Here is a 19,991-nt window from a genome sequence, read left to right on the forward strand (position 1 = left end):
TTTCTGCCTGTTGTGCAAAGTGGTTGAGATATCCCTGGGTATATTTACATACTGTAGGCCTATCTGGAGTTGTGGCACTTTGAAAGGGGAAACATATGTGAGGATTGTGTACTTGTTTTAAACATGATGACATGTGGTCTGCAGTGCCCTCGAATAAATTTCATCAGTGTTGGCTTCTAAGCATTTTTTAAAAACTTTTTTTCCCAGTGCAAAGACACTGGAAATGTCACTCTGCCCTTTAAAATGTAAACTAATCTACCGTATATGCAACTAGGCACCTGCCATGTCCTCATGTTTGTCAATATTGGTGACATTAAACACAGTCGATGTGAAAACATGGGTCATGGTTCTTTGATGAACTAATTGCACTTCAAGTGCAAAGCCTTACAAATTTCTCGTCTGTGACCTCTGTTTACTTAATTTGACATTTCTAACCCCGGACAGTCTTTTTAAACAGCGTGGGAAACGCGGCGAGATCAAAAAAGAGCAGGTGATGACCCGCTACTGTCCTCTCCGTGGGAGGGTTTACAAACGTGTGTGCACCTGTAACGTTTCTCACAATTATAAAACGTTGCCTTGTTTAGCAGCACGCTCCTATAAGCATTGCCAGAACCAGTAGGAATTACACGAGAGATGGATGCTAACGACAAATCCCCCGGCCGCGGCGGCGACCACGAACAAATACAACTTTTGGACCTCAGCGCCAACACAGCTGAGAAGAGGCGCTGCGAGGGTCCAGAGGAGAGTGACCCACCGGCCGAAGAATATGACCAGCTGATGCAAAAGCCCCCGTATTCCTACGTGGCTCTCATTGCCATGGCGATCAAGGACAACTATGACAAGAGGCAGACCCTGAGCGGAATATACGAGTACATCGTCTCGAAATTCCCCTACTACGAGAGAAACAAGAAAGGTTGGCAGAACAGCATCCGACACAACCTCAGCCTCAATGAGTGTTTCGTCAAAGTCCCCAGAGAATGTGGTGGAGACAGCAGGAAAGGCAACTACTGGACACTGGATCCCGCGTTCGAGGACATGTTCGAGAAGGGGAACTACAGGCGACGGAGGAGGGTGAGGAGACCATATCGACCCCCGAGTGTGCCTTACTTATCCGGGAGCCCAGCAGTCGACTATCCACAGTATCCGGAGCCCCTTTACCTGCCGGAGAAGCACGTGTACCTGCAGCATGCATCGCCGTACGGCAGTGGATCCTCGTACGGGAGTGGAGGATCCCCATACGGGGGTGGAGGAACCCCATACGTGGGTGGAGGAACCCTTACCCCATACGTGGGTGGAGGAACCCTTACCCCATACGGGAGTGGAGGAACCCCATACGGCGGTGGTGGATCCCCATGGACCCTGTATTCGCCCCAGTCCCAATCCCCCCAGTACACCGGCGGCTACAGCCTCTCATCACCGGCGCAGAGCAGCGGCTACCCTAGTCCCGTCTCTCCGAATGGACTTACCGGCAACAGCCCAGTGCCAGTGGGCGCCTCGTATTACTCAAGCCCCCACTTCCACCACCACCACCCCACCTACGGTGCCTCCTACCACCGCCACCCATCCGTGTTGGTCCCCGCACACAACGGATGTCCTTACGGTGGGATGACCCAGCCGATGAGCCCCAACGGAGGCACCGTCTCCATCGCAAGTTTCTCCCAGTTCTACGCCAGACAGCCAGAGATGCCCTTTGCGCACTCGGTTTGAAACTTTGAATACTAGCCTCCACATGACGTGCCCTGCCCAGGGCCATATCACTGACTGACGGACAAGTTTCTGTTGTTCTACATTTCAATTGCACTTCGTCATTATGAGGTAAAAGTTTCAATATGTGCCAAGTGTTCCATTAGGCCTATACGGTTTGTTCTTTAACTTGCACATTTAAAGCAATCCATTAGTTTTATTTTCAAATTTGCCAATTGTTCATTTATATTAGGCCCACTACACTGCTGCTGCAGTTATGCATTGCTGTAATGCAATATTGTATATTGCAATACTGTATTGTTTTGCATGCAAATACATCTAGAAATGGCACATGTTTTTGGAGGTTTGCCCGTACGTAGCTATTCAATATTTTATTTGGTTTGTTTTTTCTGACATATTTTTGTTGTAGGGATAAACTTGCGTTATTTATTTCTGTTGTTTGTTCTAAACAATTTATGTTCTGTGGCCTACCTACAGCACCTAATGCTCTGTGAAGGCTAGTTAATTGTCACTTCTGGACGGTTAGGCTACTTACTTGGTGTATAACATCGTGTTTGTTACAATAAAAATATTTTTTGCAACACTGTCTTTTCATTGCTTGTTCCATTTCACATGTGAAATCTCACTGCCGGTGTCACTCGCCAAGTTGGGACTTTGTTAGCTTGTAATGTAGATTCGATCCGTTCTTTTTGCCAATAGCAATTGAAGCAATTGAGTTTTAATTATGTTTGCTAAACCAACAATTAACACTAATTGAAGCAGAAAAATGAAGAGGCTATGCTCTTTTGCGCAATTCTGAATTTCTGATACCAATGAAATCATACCATATTGGGCAAAGGGCATGCCATATATTATATAGGACAAAGATTGATCATTTTATTGTATTGTATTGTATTTAGAGTAGGCAGAATAGGGAATACGGTAGCCTACTGACACGTTTGCCTGCCTTACTAGTTGAATCAACAATAAATAAAATGTATCATTTTATAGATCGATATAAGCCTATCATCATCATCAGTAATTATTTAATTTTAATTTGAAATTATAATTGCTCGTTATTTTAAGGATAGTTGAGTTGTGCGATCGTTAATCGCATTTTGCGTCTCAATCAAATGAGAAATATTACGCCAGAACCCAAAGGAAAAGCTGCGGATAAAGTTTTCCGGGCTCCATTCCATCACCATACTCGCCTCTCCTCTTCATCCCCTCAGTCAGTTGTCTATTTGTACATCCACAAATATTAGTTTTGCCGCGTGATATGAGAGTCAGACGACATATGGTGTATTTCTTATAGATTCTAGATTAGTTTTTCCTGATGATCGATTCATGCATTTGTTTCAAGAAGTGAATAATAATAATATAAGGGCAGAAGGTAGGATGAATTCGACCATAATTATTGGAACGTATCCACGCCCATATGTCTGCGACGTAAATCCGTTTCCTGTGTAGGGCGACGTGGAGGAGGAGTTCTTCCCGCGTGCGCGCCTGGTTTTCGGGTGAAGCACAACAACTCAGATGTTTTACTACTGAACTTGCTGCTTAAAATCCCTGCCCGGTGGGAGATCATGGAAACTTTGAACCAGTTCCTCACGGAATACCCTCACCTATTGTATGGTGGATGTGGAGCGACGGCAGTTGCCGCCGGAGGAGCGCTGATTTACAGAATCGCGACGAGGTATAATAATGCTCCTCGCCTGTGTGCATGTGTGTGTGGCCTGCTGGTGTATTTAGCCCATTTATGATTTAGCTGATAAGTTGACGACCAGGTTTAAAACGCATTAACGACATGGAATAACATATTACAATAATAATACAATGAACTATTGATGTTTAATAATGCCCCGTAGTCCCGTACTAACACATCCTCCACTTCTCAAGACTCAAGCGGAATCAAGATCACTTGTCAACACTTGAATGGCTAATAGTAGCCTAGCTTTTTACTCCCCGGGACCCCGGGTAGCGCAGAAAAGTGTTAAAGGTGCAGCTCTAAACTGGATTTAACCAAAAGAACGATATTTAATTTAAACAATCTGTATGGTAGTGTACTGTACAATTGAATATAACTACTAGTAGGCTACATGCAACGGTTGTTTGGGGGGAGTTGGTCTGGTCTCCCTCGCTACCCTTCTCTAATGAGAAATGTTGTAGACCCACACCTCGGGTAGGACCTATTTTTTACAGTCTATGGGTAGGACAGAAAAAAGAAAAAAAAAAGACTGTAGAATTCAATAGATGAAAAAGAGAATAAACTATAACTGGGATAAGGGTTGCTAGACTTGTTTAACATATTTCTGGGTGGAGCCACTGATTGTATACCGGTATATATAATTTTCCTCTTAAAAAAAAAAAGTTCTTCAAGTTTAAGATGTGATCTTTGACGACCAGGATGTCATGTCTCATGTGTTGTCATTCTACAGCAGTTGTTAGTTACATGGAAGAGAGCAATGGAGACATGAATTTGTTAATGAACTATTCAATATTAATCAGAAGTACCGGTATATATTTTTTATATATTGTCACATCACAGGTTTACAGGTGTAAAACAGTGGGTGAAATGTTTTTGTGCAAACTCAAGCAGTTCTCACCTTTACTCCAAATTATAAATAAAAAAAACCCTTTCCATGTCCTTGAAGGAAAATGTTGTAGATGTGTAAGATGAAGAGTGTCAAGATTGTATGACTTAAGAAGCCTCTCCTTATCTTATTGTCTTATAGGAAGAAGCCTGTCCATGCCAATGTCAACTGTTGGTTCTGCAATCAGAATACAGTGGTACCCTATGGGAATAGGAACTGTTGGGACTGCCCTGTTTGTGATCAATATAATGGTTTCCAGGAGGTAAGCTGAACAACCATTTGCCACCATGGTTTTCATGTGATTATTCTCAATGCAATAGGCTTTGTGAGCTTGTAGATCGTGTGATGCCATTGTACGACAAAGGATAAAATATCCTTTGTCGTAGGAAAGGATTGATGCAGTTAGTACTGCACGCTTCTTGCTCTCATTTTTCCCATAATTATTTTTTGTCTTTAGTCTGTAGTTGCTGAACATTACTACATTCAAAATGTGACATCTGGAGGCTGGAGACAACATCAACGTGCTTGACTTAAACCTCTCTTGTAGCAAAAACATAAGAGTAACTAAAATGAATTGGACAGCCAACTACTAGTGCTGCATGATTCTTGCTCAAATGTAGAGAAAGACGTGTCTCTGAATCTAGATCTCAATCTTTTTTCGATTACCGGTAAGGTAGCTAACTGTGCAGCACTAGTTGCAGCCCTAATTGTATTTATTTTATACATTTGTTTTGTCTTGCTGCAACATCAGAATGGCGACTACAACAAACCCATCCCAGCTCAGTACATGGAAGATCTAAACCATGGAGTTTCTGCTAGCCTTCAGTCACCAGAGACTCCCAAGACACTCCAATGGGTCAACTGCCAGATGCTCCTCTGCAGGAAGTGCAACAACAACCAGTCTGTCAAGATCAAGCAGTTGGCTTCGTTCATCCCAAGGGACGATGTATGTATTGTGGCTGTGGCTTAGGAGTAGAGTTGTGGCAGTGGCTTAGGAGTGGAGTTGTGGCTGTGGCTTAAGAGTGGAGTTGCCGGTTGGGAACCGGAAGGTTCCCAGTTTGATTCCGGGCTCACCCAGAGTTGGTGTCAAAGTGTCCTTGAACAAGACTCTGAATTTCTCTTGATGAGCAGGTTGGTGCCTTGCATGGTTTCCTCTGCCATCGATGTATACTATGTATGTGTGTATGAATGGGTGAATGTAATGCTCAAATTGGTATCCTAATCTAAGAATGTATTTTCTGTGTACTAAAAAGTTGGAGAGAAGGGGACACTGCTGTTACTGAACAAACAAGCAATCAAATTATAGAGCTATTTAATGCTTACTTTGACAAAAATATAACTTACCACGTTTAAGTCGAAATAACACCAAGAATGGAAACTATATACTGTATATTGCTTGTCAATCATGTGTGTTTTTTCTCTGTCCTAGGAGAACTACGACGAGGAGATTGAGGCATATAAACACCATCTGGAGCAGACCTACAAGTTGTGCCGCCCATGCCAGACGGCGATAGAGTACTACATCAAACACCAAAACCGGCAGCTCCGCACGGGGCTCTTAAACCATCAACTACGACGCAGCCGAGAATCTGACAAGAGTTTCGTAAAGGTCAATACAAATACAAATCCCAAGTTATGGGTTATTATTGCTTCAGCTCAGTGCATGTGTGATTGTCTCTCTATAAAAGCTGTGATTTAAATAAATAAATAAAAGCCCTCAGGCTTTCATGGAGTAGAAGTTGATGCTGGAATTTGTAAGTGACATGTCACCACAGATCTGGTAGATATTCCAGTTGTCATTTTAACCCATCAACACCTGGAATGTATCTGTGTCAAATCTTTTTGCTATTTTTTAACTCATATCTTTGCTTCTGGGGGTCCCTGTAACAACATATTTGAGATGGACGTCTGTGGCCAAATACATATAATTCTGGGGGTTCTTGACATTAAAACCACTGATATAGAAAATATAAGTTTTATCTGAAAACTGGACATTTTAGAGTCTGGTCGCTGGTCTCAATGGATGAATCCTTTTCTCTTCCCACAGAGCTCTTCCATCACTACTCCTGTGGGTGTGATACTGCTGCGTGCCCTCGCCTTCCTGGCCTGCTCCTTCCTGGTGGCAACAACTGTCTTCGGGTCAACAGACCAGACTGTGTCCGCCAGTGCCCCCCCAACACTCAGCGGCGGGGTCGTCCCTCCCAAACCCAGCCCCTTCAACGATTCCGCCTCCAACAACAACAGTGATGGCAGCAGATATGCCTATGTGTGGCAGCATTGGCAGGGGCTACTTCAGTTGCTACCAGATGCAGCTGTTGAAAAAGCCCAGTTGGCTTGGCATTATGGAAGAAACAACCAGATCGCTGTGGCCTCCGTTGGCCTGTTGACCTGCATCACTGGTATCTTCATGGCTGGACCTGTTCGGTAAGGAAGGCAACACTTTGTCTCGTATTTGTCTCAATGAACAGCAGACATGTTTTGAATATGAATATGCTGATTTGAATTTTATTTTAACAGAATAATTCAACTAAATGAAATGGTATATTATGAGGGTGAGAAAGTGTATTAATGCTTCGATCGTACGTTGTTAATTCAACTGCATTGATTGGAATTTTAAGAGATTTAAGTTGATTTTCTTTGGCCAAAATATATAAAATAAAGTGACACATTTACGATAATGTGCAGACGACTTGAATCTTGTTTGGTGGTCATTTATATTGTCTACCACCACATTCCACAAATACAGAGTAAATCAGTCTGGAGCATATTGTTGAGCAGAAATGTTGTCTTTTTCCAGATTGAGGAGAATTGATGCTATGGCCTCTGTTCTGTGGTTCCTGGTCATGTGCTTGTACTTGGCTGAGATCTACCTGACGGGCATCTCGGATTGGCTGGACACTGCCAGGCTGAGCGCCATCGCCCTCTGTTGCCTGGTTGGCTTTGCCGCGGCCGTGGCAACGCGCAAGTCCGTGGGACAGAGAAGAGCCAGAGGTCGAAGGTCAGAATCTGAACAGTAACATTTAAATGTGTTTTAAAAAGACCACCATGTGCATCTTAGGACCACCATCATGGCTACACAATGGGAACTATTATTATATGATGTGTCATATTTCTTTTTTGGAATGACACTGTCTTTTCATTTCATTTCAGCCTCGCTCTTAACCATTGCTACTACTTTATTAACCAACTAATATAAGCTGTTATAATATGGGGGGGCGAAGACTCACCTTTAAAGTTTATTACTTGGAATATACTATGAAACCATTGAACACTACTGTTGGTACTACTACCAAGACTGTATGTAAGAAGATTGTATAGCATTTCTAACATTTTACTTTGTGGCAGGGGGGGGGATCACAACACTCAAGTTATTGAGTTAACATGACATTGATTTGTCATCCTAAGCATAACTAATCAAATAATCATGATTATCACAATATAAATTGAGGCAATGATGTGAATGGTATATACTGTATATCACGGTATATTCCTTTTTCGTAAAATTTAAATATAAAAGCTTCTGAGGGTTGAAACACTGGTATGGCAACTATTATGTTAACTAAGAACATTTATTGTGCAAAACTGCAGTACTAGAAAAATAACCTTTTCTCAAGTAATTCATAAATGTAAAACATTTAAATTAAATTGTCTAGTTGCACCAAGTGCAAATAACTGACTTCAAGTACAGCAGGAAAAAAAAACAAGCTCTACCAGTCAACACAGTATCGTCAAAATCCATACTGTAGGGCAAAATCATACCTTCTATACCTTCGCTTTTTCCCTGCTGTAGGTCTTTATGCTATCGACCTATCATTACTCTCATAGCACAAGTGCATCTATTGGCTTTTTGTCTGCCTGACATGGAGTCTCCCTATTGTCACGTACATCCCTCCAAGGAATGAACTTAGCCTGGCATAAATATAAAACCAAAAGATGATGGATTGTATTCATTTCCTGATGCTTGGCATCATATTAATCATGAATATAAGCTAAATGTTTAAAGAAGTCATCCATTATGCCTACAAGATTTACATTAATATACCGGTACAAAAACTATTCATAGTATATGACTAGTATAGTCATATAACGGATTACAAATGTACACGATCAGCCTGTTTCATAGGATTTCAATAACTGTACATTTACCACAATGATTTTGAGTGGTTACTTTGGTCTGACCAGTGGTGTGATCTGTTACCTCTCATTGCCACTTGGGGCCGCCAATGTACGCAAAGTGTGAAAGCTCTCAAGTACAGCTTTTGCGTATTTGGCGTTTGGTTTAGAGTTTTAGATAATCCTTCAATCGTTTTCCTTTTGCAGCATTGGTATTACATCATAGCGTTGGTAATTTTATTTAAATAATTATCAGTTATTTTTTAATCTTTTGAACCTTGAAGGTCATCCAATTATTTGCTCAGGAATGTGCCAAAAACTAAAACTCTCCATGAATTCAAAGCTTCATGGGGTGTGTAATTGATGTAAAATAAATCATAATTATTTAATAAAATGTAATTCAACTAGAATAAATATTACTTGTTGAATAGTAAAGTAAAAGGTTCAAACTGGTGATTATATTTTATGTAGAGCTTTATCAAATAGCCTTATGAAGGAAAAGAGGTTCAATTCAAACTAAATTGTAAAGTTTTGCCATAACAGCATAACTGTAGTAGGCTACTAAAAAAAAGACCATGGAAAAAGCTGCTCATTTCCAGTTACTAGCATTTTAGTATTTTTTATTGGGTACTTTCCGTCCCCTATATTAAAATAGGAGATGGGATTCTCAAACAGACAGAAAAAAGGGAAGCCTATGTAGTATTTACAAATGGCACCACGTTTCAAGTGGTTATCCGTCCAATAGAGACAAGTTATTTTTCTTATTGGAAGTGTTTTTTTGTTTTAACACATTTTCTAACTCCGTTCTAATGATAAAGTGGAATTTATACTGCACTAGATCCTTTCCTCTGTCCCTTGCCTTGATACTTCGTCCATTATTGACCATAGTGATAGTAACATTTTACTATATGTATGCACTGTTTTATAGAATGTATATCCCACCCTCAATGCATGCATTAACCTTTTACGAGTGCACTTTGTTTAAAAAAATAATGAATGGGCAATACCAAAATAGGAAGGTAGACATAGTATTGTAAAATGTTGTATTCAAGTAGTAGCTGTAAGGACTGTCTGTGTTAGTTTTACTGTGAAGTGTAATTTGCATGTTGTGCTGATCTTTAGATGTTCTCAGACCAGCATCTTTGTTGCAGTAATAGCCACAAGCCAAGGCAATCATTAAACCTTAAGTTCTCGATTGTTTCGGCAACAAAACTGCTGGCCAATATTGAGCATTAAAGATGCAGTTTGTTGTATGTTCCTAGTTGATGTTTTGCGTGGAAGTAATATGCCATGATATGACAATATTATTGTCTCTGACATTTCTTTGTCTGTCTGAGCTGTAATATATTTATTATGTTTCATTTATCAAGCCTATATATGTTTTTCATGATCATTACCACATTGTGGCATTCTACAGGAATGCCATGGTGGCAACAGTACTGAAACTGTCAAATGTACAGTTTTAATGGTTTGTTAAATGAACCATCATTAATACTAATTATACACTAAAATTAACTATTGGACTACAGATTATTAAGCTAAACTGATTGGCTGTTCCATCCTAGCAACAGCTGTTCAAGCTGTGTGTAATGCTGTACTAGGGCTGGGCAAGATGGAGAAAATAAATTATTTATTTATTTTTAACCAAATAACTCGATCGATATGGTGTTTTTAATATTTTATTGGGGTGAAAATAGCAGATCTACAAGCTCAAAACGTGATGCATTGTGAGCTTGCCTGGCTTGTATATCGGCTATTTTCTCAATTTTGAAAACTTATGCCATTATTTATCACAATATTACGATATCCATCATACCAGAAAATATCAATATATTGCCCAGACCTGTGCTGTACGGTTGTTTTAATTGCTGTATCATGGCGATCCCACTCGAAGCTCGAACTCGAGTGGTTCTGTTTCTAGATATTTGAGTCATGTTGAAATTTCAGAGATGTATAATTCAGTGCATGATCTGTACAAAATCTTGACAAAGATGGTTTATCTGCACTACCATGCTTTGTATCTTTTGTGTGTTTTTGTGATGTAGTTGAGCTGAAGCATAAAATTCTCCTCGCCAAAGTAAGGTCTTGTATGCTTGTGACTACCAGGTTTAGCTTTTCTTTCTATGCCCAAAATGCAGGTTTGTTGTCCTGGTATGTTATTTTTGACAAAGAGCAATTATGTGGCTCATCCTGCTTGGGGTGTTTAGAGTATTCTGATGTCTTCCTGATGAACTGTATGACCTCAACTTCCCCTTTTACCAAGTACTCATCTCTCCTATAACACCAGAGTGTTGTGGTGTGTTTTGAGCACAAATATAGTCGCAATATATTACATTCAAAGCCTAGTGTTTGCTTAGGCATGAATGAGTTGTGCAACATGTTGACAAAAATGAGGTATTTGTAATTTGTAAGCAAGACGTTTCCCACTGAACCATAAATTAGGTCTAAGGTGCCAAATGTAGCTGGAGCATATAGTATTCTGTGAAACACATTTGTGGCAAATTAACAAGGCAGTGATGAAAGCTAGCCAGATTTGAATACACAATTATACTGAATATTTGTAGCTAACAAATGTGATTATTTTATGTATCCGTTTGTTTTGTTATTCCTAAGGGCCGATTCATACTCTATTTTACCGCTGTTTCGGCGCTATAGTGTATGAATTGGCCCTAAGTGATTATGCAGTTTGCTGTTTCTGTACCGACAAACATTTATCAATGTTATGTATGCGTTACAGAAACACAAACTTGTGTGCAAGGTTTCTTTGTATTAAAACCTAACGTCCCAAATGTAGGTACGTTATAACTCTTGCGTGTAGGGTGTGCCATATAAAGCTAATAGCTAATCAGAATGTATTTAGCTTTTTACTGTGTTTAACTTGTGTTAGTATTTTCTGAAGAGATTTCATCACTTGGTTGATTCCGTCCGGGGCTGAAGCCCAAGTGAAATGCATTCTCTTTGGCTGGTGCATCTTAAAAGGAGAAATATTTCTCAATTTAATAATTCAATTATGTTATTCCTATAGCGTATGGCGAGTCGAGTCTGATCCGTGTTTTTGTACTTTCCTCTATAACTAAGACCCAAAGAAACAAGTGGGGTAATGCAGGGTTTTCTTTTCTTTTATTATTTTCCAGCTGGAGACTCAGCTTGAGTCCCAGAAGAGAAATTTGGTGTTTCCCTGGGAACAAAATTCAATTTATTTAGCGTAGGAATGTTTAAAACGGTACATTTACATAAAAAACGGGTCTGTGGCCGATTTTGGGTCAAGTGTCAAACCTTATGTTTGGAAAATACTGGTGTAAACTGTGACATCATAGCAATGTACTGGTCTACAAACGGTGGAACTGGACTCATGGAATTTATGGATTGTTTGTCTGAACTTTTACATGTAAGAAGAGGATGACTATTAGTTTTTGCATGTTTTTCAGGGCTTTAACAGTACACCTTGTTATTGTTTCCTTCTGTAGTTTAACATCCAAAATTCTGTTATTTTGTGGAAGTGCAATTCTGACCTGGGATGTGTCTGTTGTCCCTGGATAATATTATTGGTCCATGACAGTCTCTTTTTTATTTTATTGTGTTAAGTGTTTGTATGAAATGCTCTATTTGTGGAGCTGTACGCTGTTATGATGTACATCCTGTTTTGGGGTAAGCACTAAGCAGTGATGTAAATTAATGGATAAACTATTGTGCGTCAGTTTTTACTAGGGCTCTGGGATTGGGAATAACATATATGAATGCTGAAATTCATTGTTGTCTAACCCTTTTTTTTCTCAACTACTATTAAACTACCTTTTTGGGGACTTTTATAGGAGTGATTGCTGTCTGTTGAATGTAATAAAAAAACTGTGAAAGGACATGCCCTCGCTGTTTGGTGTTCATCAAAAGTTCTTTCCCCCTCCCAGTTGTACTGGTAGACTTCCAATTCTTCCCTATAATGACATCCCTAATTCATACAGGATATGTCAATAATGACATCCTTAATTTGTACTTGTACCTGTTACAATGACAAAGATCTATCCATCTATCTATTACCCAGAGAGTTTGACAATTTTCTGGTTAAACCTATGGTCAGTTGTCTTTAGAATGACAAAGTCTCCTTACAGTACCACTGAAAATAAACGTATTTGGAATGACTGTTGTAGAAATGTAAAGGATTTGAGCAGTTGCTGAGAAGCATTTCTCAGATCTCGGTCAGTAGGCATTGTCAACAGTTGTACTGACTTTTTTTTGTTTTTTATCAGTCTGGTGTCTTTCTTCATGCACCACGTGCTGGACAGGTGGTTTGACTACATTTGCCCAATGCATGGATGATTACAGCCCCATGACAAGCAATAATTGTGCAGTTATATGACTTGTTAGGGTCTAAACTCCTACTACTCGCATAGGTCCGTTAATTGTCCACTGATTGTCATTTGTTCATGTTAGATTTTGTGTTTAGCAGCTATGTAAAGAAAAGTTCATTCCTTATGTCACAAAGCCAGAAATGACCTAAAACGGTTGTAGTGTGAACCTTTGCCTTTGATCATTTGCTCATAGTAGGTACACTGTAGTGTTGAGCGTTTTGCGGATGAATTGTCAGTCAAAGGATGACTCGTCTAAGTCGTCTTGTAAGAATACACTCGCCAACTTGAAAAGGAGTAATGATGATTCGTTGCTTTACTTTTATGTAGGATTACAAATAAAACCTTGTACAGACCCAGAAGGACTGTGATGTTGGATTGTAGACAATTATGTTGCTCTTGTTTTGCAGATACCTTGCAGGAAGCGCTATGGGCCCTCCCTTCAGTTGCAATCCTCCCCTGCTCTCCGCTACCTTCCCCAGCCAGGCAGCAACTTTCATCCCCACCCCGCCTCCCAACCTCTCCAAGCTCATCAACCGCCAGCAGAGTCCTCGGGAGCGCAAGGCCTCCCCTTCCTCCCTGCCTGGCCGTCTTAACAGAGCCCTCTGCCTCGGCACAATGCCCTCCCTTGCTAGGACAGGTAAAACGGTTTTCTGTTTTGGCAAAGTATAGATGACATGACAAAACATCATGGTTGTGGTTGAAGACAACTGGCAGTGCATGGAATGTTGTAATGTATATTCTTTCTGGAGAGCTTTGGTCAGTCAGTGGATGATTGCATGCTGATTGCTGGAAGCTACTCTGAGAGTTCTTCAGGTGGCAAATACATTTTACAATCCGTAGTTCTCGGATGCATAAAAAAGCAGGCTGAAAGTGGTTACATCTGTGGGTTTTATAAATAACCAATCAAACTTATTGACGGGTTTGTGACTAAATAGTCGCTAAATTGGATCCATTGGTTATTTTGCAACAATAAGTAATATCCATTGGGTTATACTAAATGGATGTCAGATACTGTTTTTATTAGACACTTTTTACATGTTGTTCATACCAGTATACAGATGGGTGACAAAATAAAGGAGTGGAGAAATGTGAGGAATGCAGATGATTCCATACAAATGTACTGCATGATACTGTTACGCAGGTAACATCCTATCATGCTCTGTGGCATGTATAAAAAATGCAGAGCATGCCCAGCTGACCTTGATTTTAGATCAAGATGTCAAGACGAAAGTGATTATGAAAGAGTTCATCGGCACTGGTCTACAGAGATGTGGATGGTCTACAGAGATGTGGATAAAAGTGATATGGTCAGATGAGTCATCCTACTAAGATTTCAACAGCGCTCCAGTATTAATCAGGCATTAGTAATTTGTGGGCTTGTTTGCTGATTAATTGGGCTAAATTTGGATGTGCTCTAGTGTGACAGTGTCTTGTCTGTTGTTTATCCTTCTAATCTACTGTGGAGTGTTTTTTATTGATTTCTTTGCCCGTAACGTAAGAGCACCAAGTTTATGAAGAAGCTGGCTAAAGTGCGAGTGTGTCTCTGATGCATGCAAGTCTGGTCTAATCATCTGATCACAGAAGGTATTACAAAATGTTGTGATGTTTGATTAACGGTCTGGCTGTGTGATTCTTATTTTCAGAATCAGGGTACCTGTTTAGTGGAAGCAGACCTTCATCGCAATGCAAAGACTCCCCATCCTCAGGTACAAAATCACCAAGTCTTTCAAGGTCTTAGCGCCCCTTGCTGGCTTATCTGGTTATGGCACAGACTAGAAAATGTCACCCCTCTCCCCTTTCACTTTCCTGTCTCTTCCACTGTCCTGTCTTTATAAATAAGATGCCATTCTAAATTACATTTGCAAAGTCACTGATAATTTCATTGATATGATATAGTACTTAATTGGTTTTTTTTAAATTATACTTCACACTGAAATGTATTTTGCGACCCAGCAGCCATGTATGCAGAACACATACACACATTTAACATAGCACAGAGAACAAAAACAAGATTACATACATAAAGACATGAAGAGCAATGTCCACCACTCAGAGTACCCTGTCATGGCCAACCTCCTGTTTAAGCCTCAAAGTCGAGTAGTGGACAAAGGACCTCTTTAGTCTGACCTTATTGTATGCTGGGACAACATATCTCCTTCCTGAAGGTAGCAACCTATATTTGTCTCCACCAGGCCGAAGGCATGGGGAGAGAGTATGTTTTGCACTCCGTCCGTCCGTGTGTCCGTCTGTCCGGTGCTATAACTGTCCAAAAAGTGTTTTACCTCTAACTGCACGGATCTGTGGATAACTTTGTATGCCAACTCCCTAGAGGCCAAGGAAAAACCTTTGCCTGGAATCTTTTTCACATCTGCTCTTTATAGCGCCACCAGGAGGCCGACATATGTAAAACACATTTTCTAATATTACTCCTTCAGATTTTATCCAAATTTCACACAAATCGGTACACATGCTCTCCATAGTCATGTGATCAAGACAGGTTTGTTTGATTTCTCATAATCCACCCTCATTGGCTACGATTGGCTTCTAAACTTTTCAGGAGCTTTGTACAAATCGCCACAACTACTCAACGCAGCGTCCGATTGCGGTGAAACTGCATGCATATTCCCACTAGGCTGAGGAAGAAATGCCACTTGACAGTTTTCAAATCAGCCTCATGGTGGCGCTACAACAGGCCAAGCCACCACACACGTTTATATTACTCCTAAACATTTCGCCAAACATCACACAGACTCCTATCCTCCTGGTGGAGACCTGTGCCCAGAAGGGCACTTTTTCTAGTCTCCTCTGAAGTGGTTGTCCAACAATCTTTGAACAATGTTCAGTTGTTGCAACAGTTGTGACTTTAGGGCTGCAGACAAACATCCATACCAGGTGGTACTACAGTACTGAAGAACACTCATAATAACAGAAAAGAAGAATCTGCCTACTAGCACCGAAGGATTTTTGACGGCGAAGGAAGTAGATTCTTTGCTTTGTTTTCTTACACACTGATTCAATCTGATCTTTCCATTACAAAAGAGATGTTACCGTTTATTCACAGACTACTTCTCCCTGAAGTCAGGGAGTCGTCCGTCCTCTCCAGGACCCTCTCCGACGCCCTCGGTGGCAGGTTCGGTATCAAGTTCAACCTCTGCCTTTCAGAGACGTCCACTCATCAGCCCTGCCCGCCTCAACATCAGTGGCCGAAAACTTCGACTCTTCTCGTCTGAGATGGAGCCCCCGCCTATGTCCCCGCCCGTTTCCCCGTCCCACTTCTTTGTGGAGCCTGCCCCTTCGATTTACAGTGGCCGATTTTCCCCTGATATATCACCCTTCCAAAGCCAGAATGGTAAGTCTTTCAAGGGACAGTTGTGCCCTGGTGGAAAAGTAAAAGTAATATTAGATGTATGAGTACTATCATGTCATAAACTCATTTAAGTTACATATTTTCCTTAACACGACAGTCCTTTTGAAGGTCATAGACATCATGTTGTGCTCATTTGCCATAATGACTAACCCTAACCCCTGATATATTTGATTTAGATTTAAGTTCATTGCTGAGGGAGGGCAGTGTTATTCATGAAGAGCAGAGGAGGCACAGTTCCTCAGAGTCCTCCTCAGCATGCCTGGTCGACACCACCACCCACAGCCCGGAGAGCACACCTGCATCCAAAGGTGAGCTGAGCAGTCCGAGTTAAACATGGGATGGAAATGGGTCTCTTTCTTAGTTAAATCAAATTTGTATTGCTTGACACGTCAGTGTTGTGTCATTAAAGTCCTAAAATGTAAGAGACTGACCTAAAATCAAAGCCATCTAAAATGCACACCTAAATCTGAAATCTAGTTTTCAAAAGTCTTGTACCTAATGTATGTTTGTATGTGTGTATGTTTTTGTTTGACATTTCTAGGTGTTGTGATGCGACTCATATGGCCAGGGCTTTTATTAGTAAGCCTGACTGCCAACTTGTTCTTTGCCTCCGTCTACATGTACCGCAACTGGAGATGAGCCTTTGATAGATCTGCTGTTATTTCATTTCCTGACTGGCACCGTGTGAGTCAGCCTCGGGTCTTTCTCAGTTGTGGTTTGTGGTTTTGTCCATGTATGCTTAAGCAGCACAGGAGAATGTTTTATCTCCTCTCTTACAATAGCTGTTTGGGTTTGGTTAGCCAAAGATTCTAATGTGGGCTGACAAAGGTTCTTTGCACATCTCTGTTGTTGTGGCTGCAGTCGTGCAAAATGGCTAGGGAATGCCATGAGATGCAGAATTTGGCTGTTCAATTTCTGATTGTTCATATAGCTTCAAATATTTCAATTTGTCCCTTTAAATGTGATCTGGCCTCATTTTGTTATGTATAGTGGTTTGTTGCGGCAAACTCCAAATAAGTTATGCCTTTTTGTGACTCCAGTGTATGAGTTAAAAGCTCAGCTCTTAGCAGCGCCAGCGATGGTTTGATGTTTTTCTTTAAACCATGCTGTGAAATGTGCAATAAACATACAATTCAAAGAATGCTGCTTTTACACAAGACCATTACCTCCTGCTTAAATCTTTGAGCAGCATATTATTACTTAGTGGCATCTACAGTACGAGTGACTACAAATGCAATGTAGTTTCTATTACACTGTTTCAATGCAATGCTTAATATTGGGAGCACTTACAGTAGCTGTCAAAACAATGTTTTTTTTTGGTCACAAAGTCACTACAGGATAAACCATCTGCGACACATCCATGTGATTGTCTGCAAATTAATGCTATTAATGTCCTTTTAAAACGGAATTCCTTGTTTTAATACTCTATAGGTCAGCACAGATTGGGGGATTTTATTTACATTTAACAGTTCTCAAAAAACAACATGGATTGTTCAGGTAGTGCCATTATACATCTGCACTTGTGAAAATCACAGATATTTACTTGGAAACTGGACAGGTATCATGTTTATTTGCATGTAATTATAAGAAGTATATTTGTATCTGTTAACATGTCTACCTGAACTACATGAAGCCTCTTTGCTTTTCAAAATTTGCATAAGCACAGATGTTTAATTTCATGTATCGGTGAGGAAAATCCTGCCTCCCTATTTCGTGTGTGTGTGTGTGTGTGTGTGTGTGTGTGTGTGTGTGTGTGTGTGAGAGCAATGTGTGCATATGTATGGATTGTAGAGTCATATACTTTGGCATGTATGCAGAGGCCTCAAATGTATATAAACAAGACCTTTATTCATACACATACATGCACTGCATTGTCTGAGGGGGCTTTCTGATTGTTAGTATTTATTAAATGATCATGCTGTTTGTGGGGGGAGTATTTTGTTTTGAATATACAACTATTCTTTGGTGTATGTGACAAACAATGCTATTATGCATGTTTGCATAATTATGAAACGATTGTTTATAAGAAATTCTGTCTGTGTGCAGAAATAGATTTTCAAGCTATTGTAAAGCAAAGTTAAAACAACATTTTCAAGGTTCTTTATTGTAAAGCAAGAACTAAACATTTTGAAGTGAAAACAACCTTCAGCTGAGAACAACTGTAATTGTAACAGAATGAGGTCTTTAACTAATGAATAGTTTTGGACAGCTACTATAACCTTTAAAGGGTAAGACCACTTTTTTTGAGGTTTGGGTTGTGTAGTTACTTTGCCATGATGCAACTCCAAATGTGGACAAGAAATAAAAAAAAACTGCTCCAGTGATTAGAAATTGATAATTCAAAATATGCTCCTCATTGACTTACATTGTAGCTAAAACAGCTCTCAAAGTCACTCTTTTAGTACGTAAACAAACACAAACAATGTTGATTCAGACAATATAGAGCATCACCAAAACTCATGCGGTTTTATTTTTTCATAAAAATGTTAGATTCCTGTTGATTTGTCCATTTTATTGGGAAGAAAACCTGGACTGGATCCGTGGATCCGGATCCAGATCTTCAAATAGTAAAATCAACAGGAATCTAACATTTTTATGAAAAAATAAAACCGCATGAGTTTTGGTGATGCTCTATATTGTCTGAATCAACTTTGTTTGTGTTTGTTTACGTACTAAAAGAGTGACTTTGAGAGCTGTTTTAGCTACAATGTAAGTCAATGAGGAGCATATTTTGAATGATCAATTTCTAATCACTGGAGCAGTAATTTTTTATTTCTTGTCCACATTTGGAGTTGCATCATGGCAAAGTAACTACACAACCCAAACCTCAAAAAAAGTGGTCTTACCCTTTAACTATACTATATTACACATGATGCCAACTGAATGTCCCTTTTATATGTACATTATTTTCCTGGAAAGCAAGCTCTTTCCTTGGGGAAAAAAAACTTTTGAATGACCATAGATATGTTCATGTTGAAATGTAAATATTGTCTTTCTGCTTGGCTAAGATATTTTTGTCTTGGGTGAGACTGGAACCCTGTATTTGTTTGTATTCGCTGTCTTAACTCAAGAGATTGACAAACCATTATAATTTCAGGACTTCACATTGTGGCAGGTACTGCAACTCTTTGATCTACACCAGTCAATACAAATGTGCCACCTTCAGATGATTTGATTTACGGTATGCATGCTCTCAGATTCCCTCTTGAATCTTGCGTTTGTACTAATGGTGTGAGGTATTGTTTCACCTTTGTGCATCCAACACTGCTACTGTTTGATATATGTTCACAGTGTTAGGACAATAATTTATTTTGTTGATTCCATATTTCTTTACTTTAAACAGTCCTTTTTCTAATAAAAATGTTTTATGCACAGTTTTACTGTGCATTCAAAAATGTTAAATCCTGTATTTGAACTTTTTTTCCCCTCCCAATTGTATCCAGTTACAGAAATGGATAGGATTTCTAGCTGCAATATTAGGTTATGCTCTTTAAGCTTTGTAATATGCCCCCTCCTGGCATTTAGTACACCTGCAATTTGTTAGCCTAAATCGCAGGCTGTCCACTACACTTAGTGTAGTGAACAGAAATATTTCAGCTCTGAACTTGACCTAAGTGCTTCAGAAAAGACACAGGTCCAAATGGACAGAAACTGGAGCAAGGAAATGGTATCATGAAAGATGGAATTAACCATAGTTGATAAAGGAGCAACTTACAAGTTTATGGCTCATTGAGAATTAAAATATGAATGACAGGACAACATAAACAAAGCTACACATATTCTCTCATGAGGAAATACCATTTGGACATGGAAGCAAAGCACTGTGGGTTTGTAATATTCATTGCATAGATCTGTTTCTCAACCAATTGGCTCACATCGCATGGTCGG

General features: G+C 39.9%; 2 protein-coding genes across 2 annotated transcripts; both read left to right on the plus strand.

Annotated features, from left to right (window-relative positions):
* The first annotated feature begins 576 nt into the window (after positions 1-576).
* Positions 577-2,226, plus strand: foxl2l (forkhead box L2-like). Its single transcript, XM_080762775.1, has one exon. It carries the CDS (start codon positions 634-636, stop codon positions 1,705-1,707), a length of 1,074 nt encoding a protein of 357 aa, XP_080618901.1. The 5' UTR covers positions 577-633; the 3' UTR covers positions 1,708-2,226.
* A 947-nt stretch (positions 2,227-3,173) lies between these two features.
* Positions 3,174-18,533, plus strand: tmem201 (transmembrane protein 201). Its single transcript, XM_080764066.1, has 11 exons — positions 3,174-3,379; positions 4,419-4,539; positions 5,029-5,223; positions 5,707-5,886; positions 6,325-6,701; positions 7,075-7,275; positions 13,144-13,373; positions 14,380-14,442; positions 15,798-16,085; positions 16,280-16,411; positions 16,645-18,533. Exons 1-11 carry the CDS (start codon positions 3,270-3,272, stop codon positions 16,740-16,742), a joined length of 1,995 nt encoding a protein of 664 aa, XP_080620192.1. The 5' UTR covers positions 3,174-3,269; the 3' UTR covers positions 16,743-18,533.
* Positions 18,534-19,991: the final 1,458 nt, after the last annotated feature.

The sequence above is a fragment of the Protomyctophum bolini genome, assembly GCF_963924005.1.
Source record: "Protomyctophum bolini genome assembly, chromosome: 5".
Classification (NCBI taxonomy): Eukaryota; Metazoa; Chordata; class Actinopteri; order Myctophiformes; family Myctophidae; genus Protomyctophum; species Protomyctophum bolini.

Bases quoted from the DNA above. Each gene is read 5' to 3' on its own strand.
- foxl2l (XM_080762775.1), top strand. From the start codon at position 634: ATGGATGCTAACGACAAATCCCCCGGCCGCGGCGGCGACCACGAACAA.
- tmem201 (XM_080764066.1), top strand. From the start codon at position 3,270: ATGGAAACTTTGAACCAGTTCCTCACGGAATACCCTCACCTATTGTAT. The intron at 3,380-4,418 runs GTATAATAATGC...ATTGTCTTATAG, and splicing joins ATTTACAGAATCGCGACGAG to GAAGAAGCCTGTCCATGCCA. The intron at 5,887-6,324 runs GTCAATACAAAT...CTCTTCCCACAG, and splicing joins CTGACAAGAGTTTCGTAAAG to AGCTCTTCCATCACTACTCC.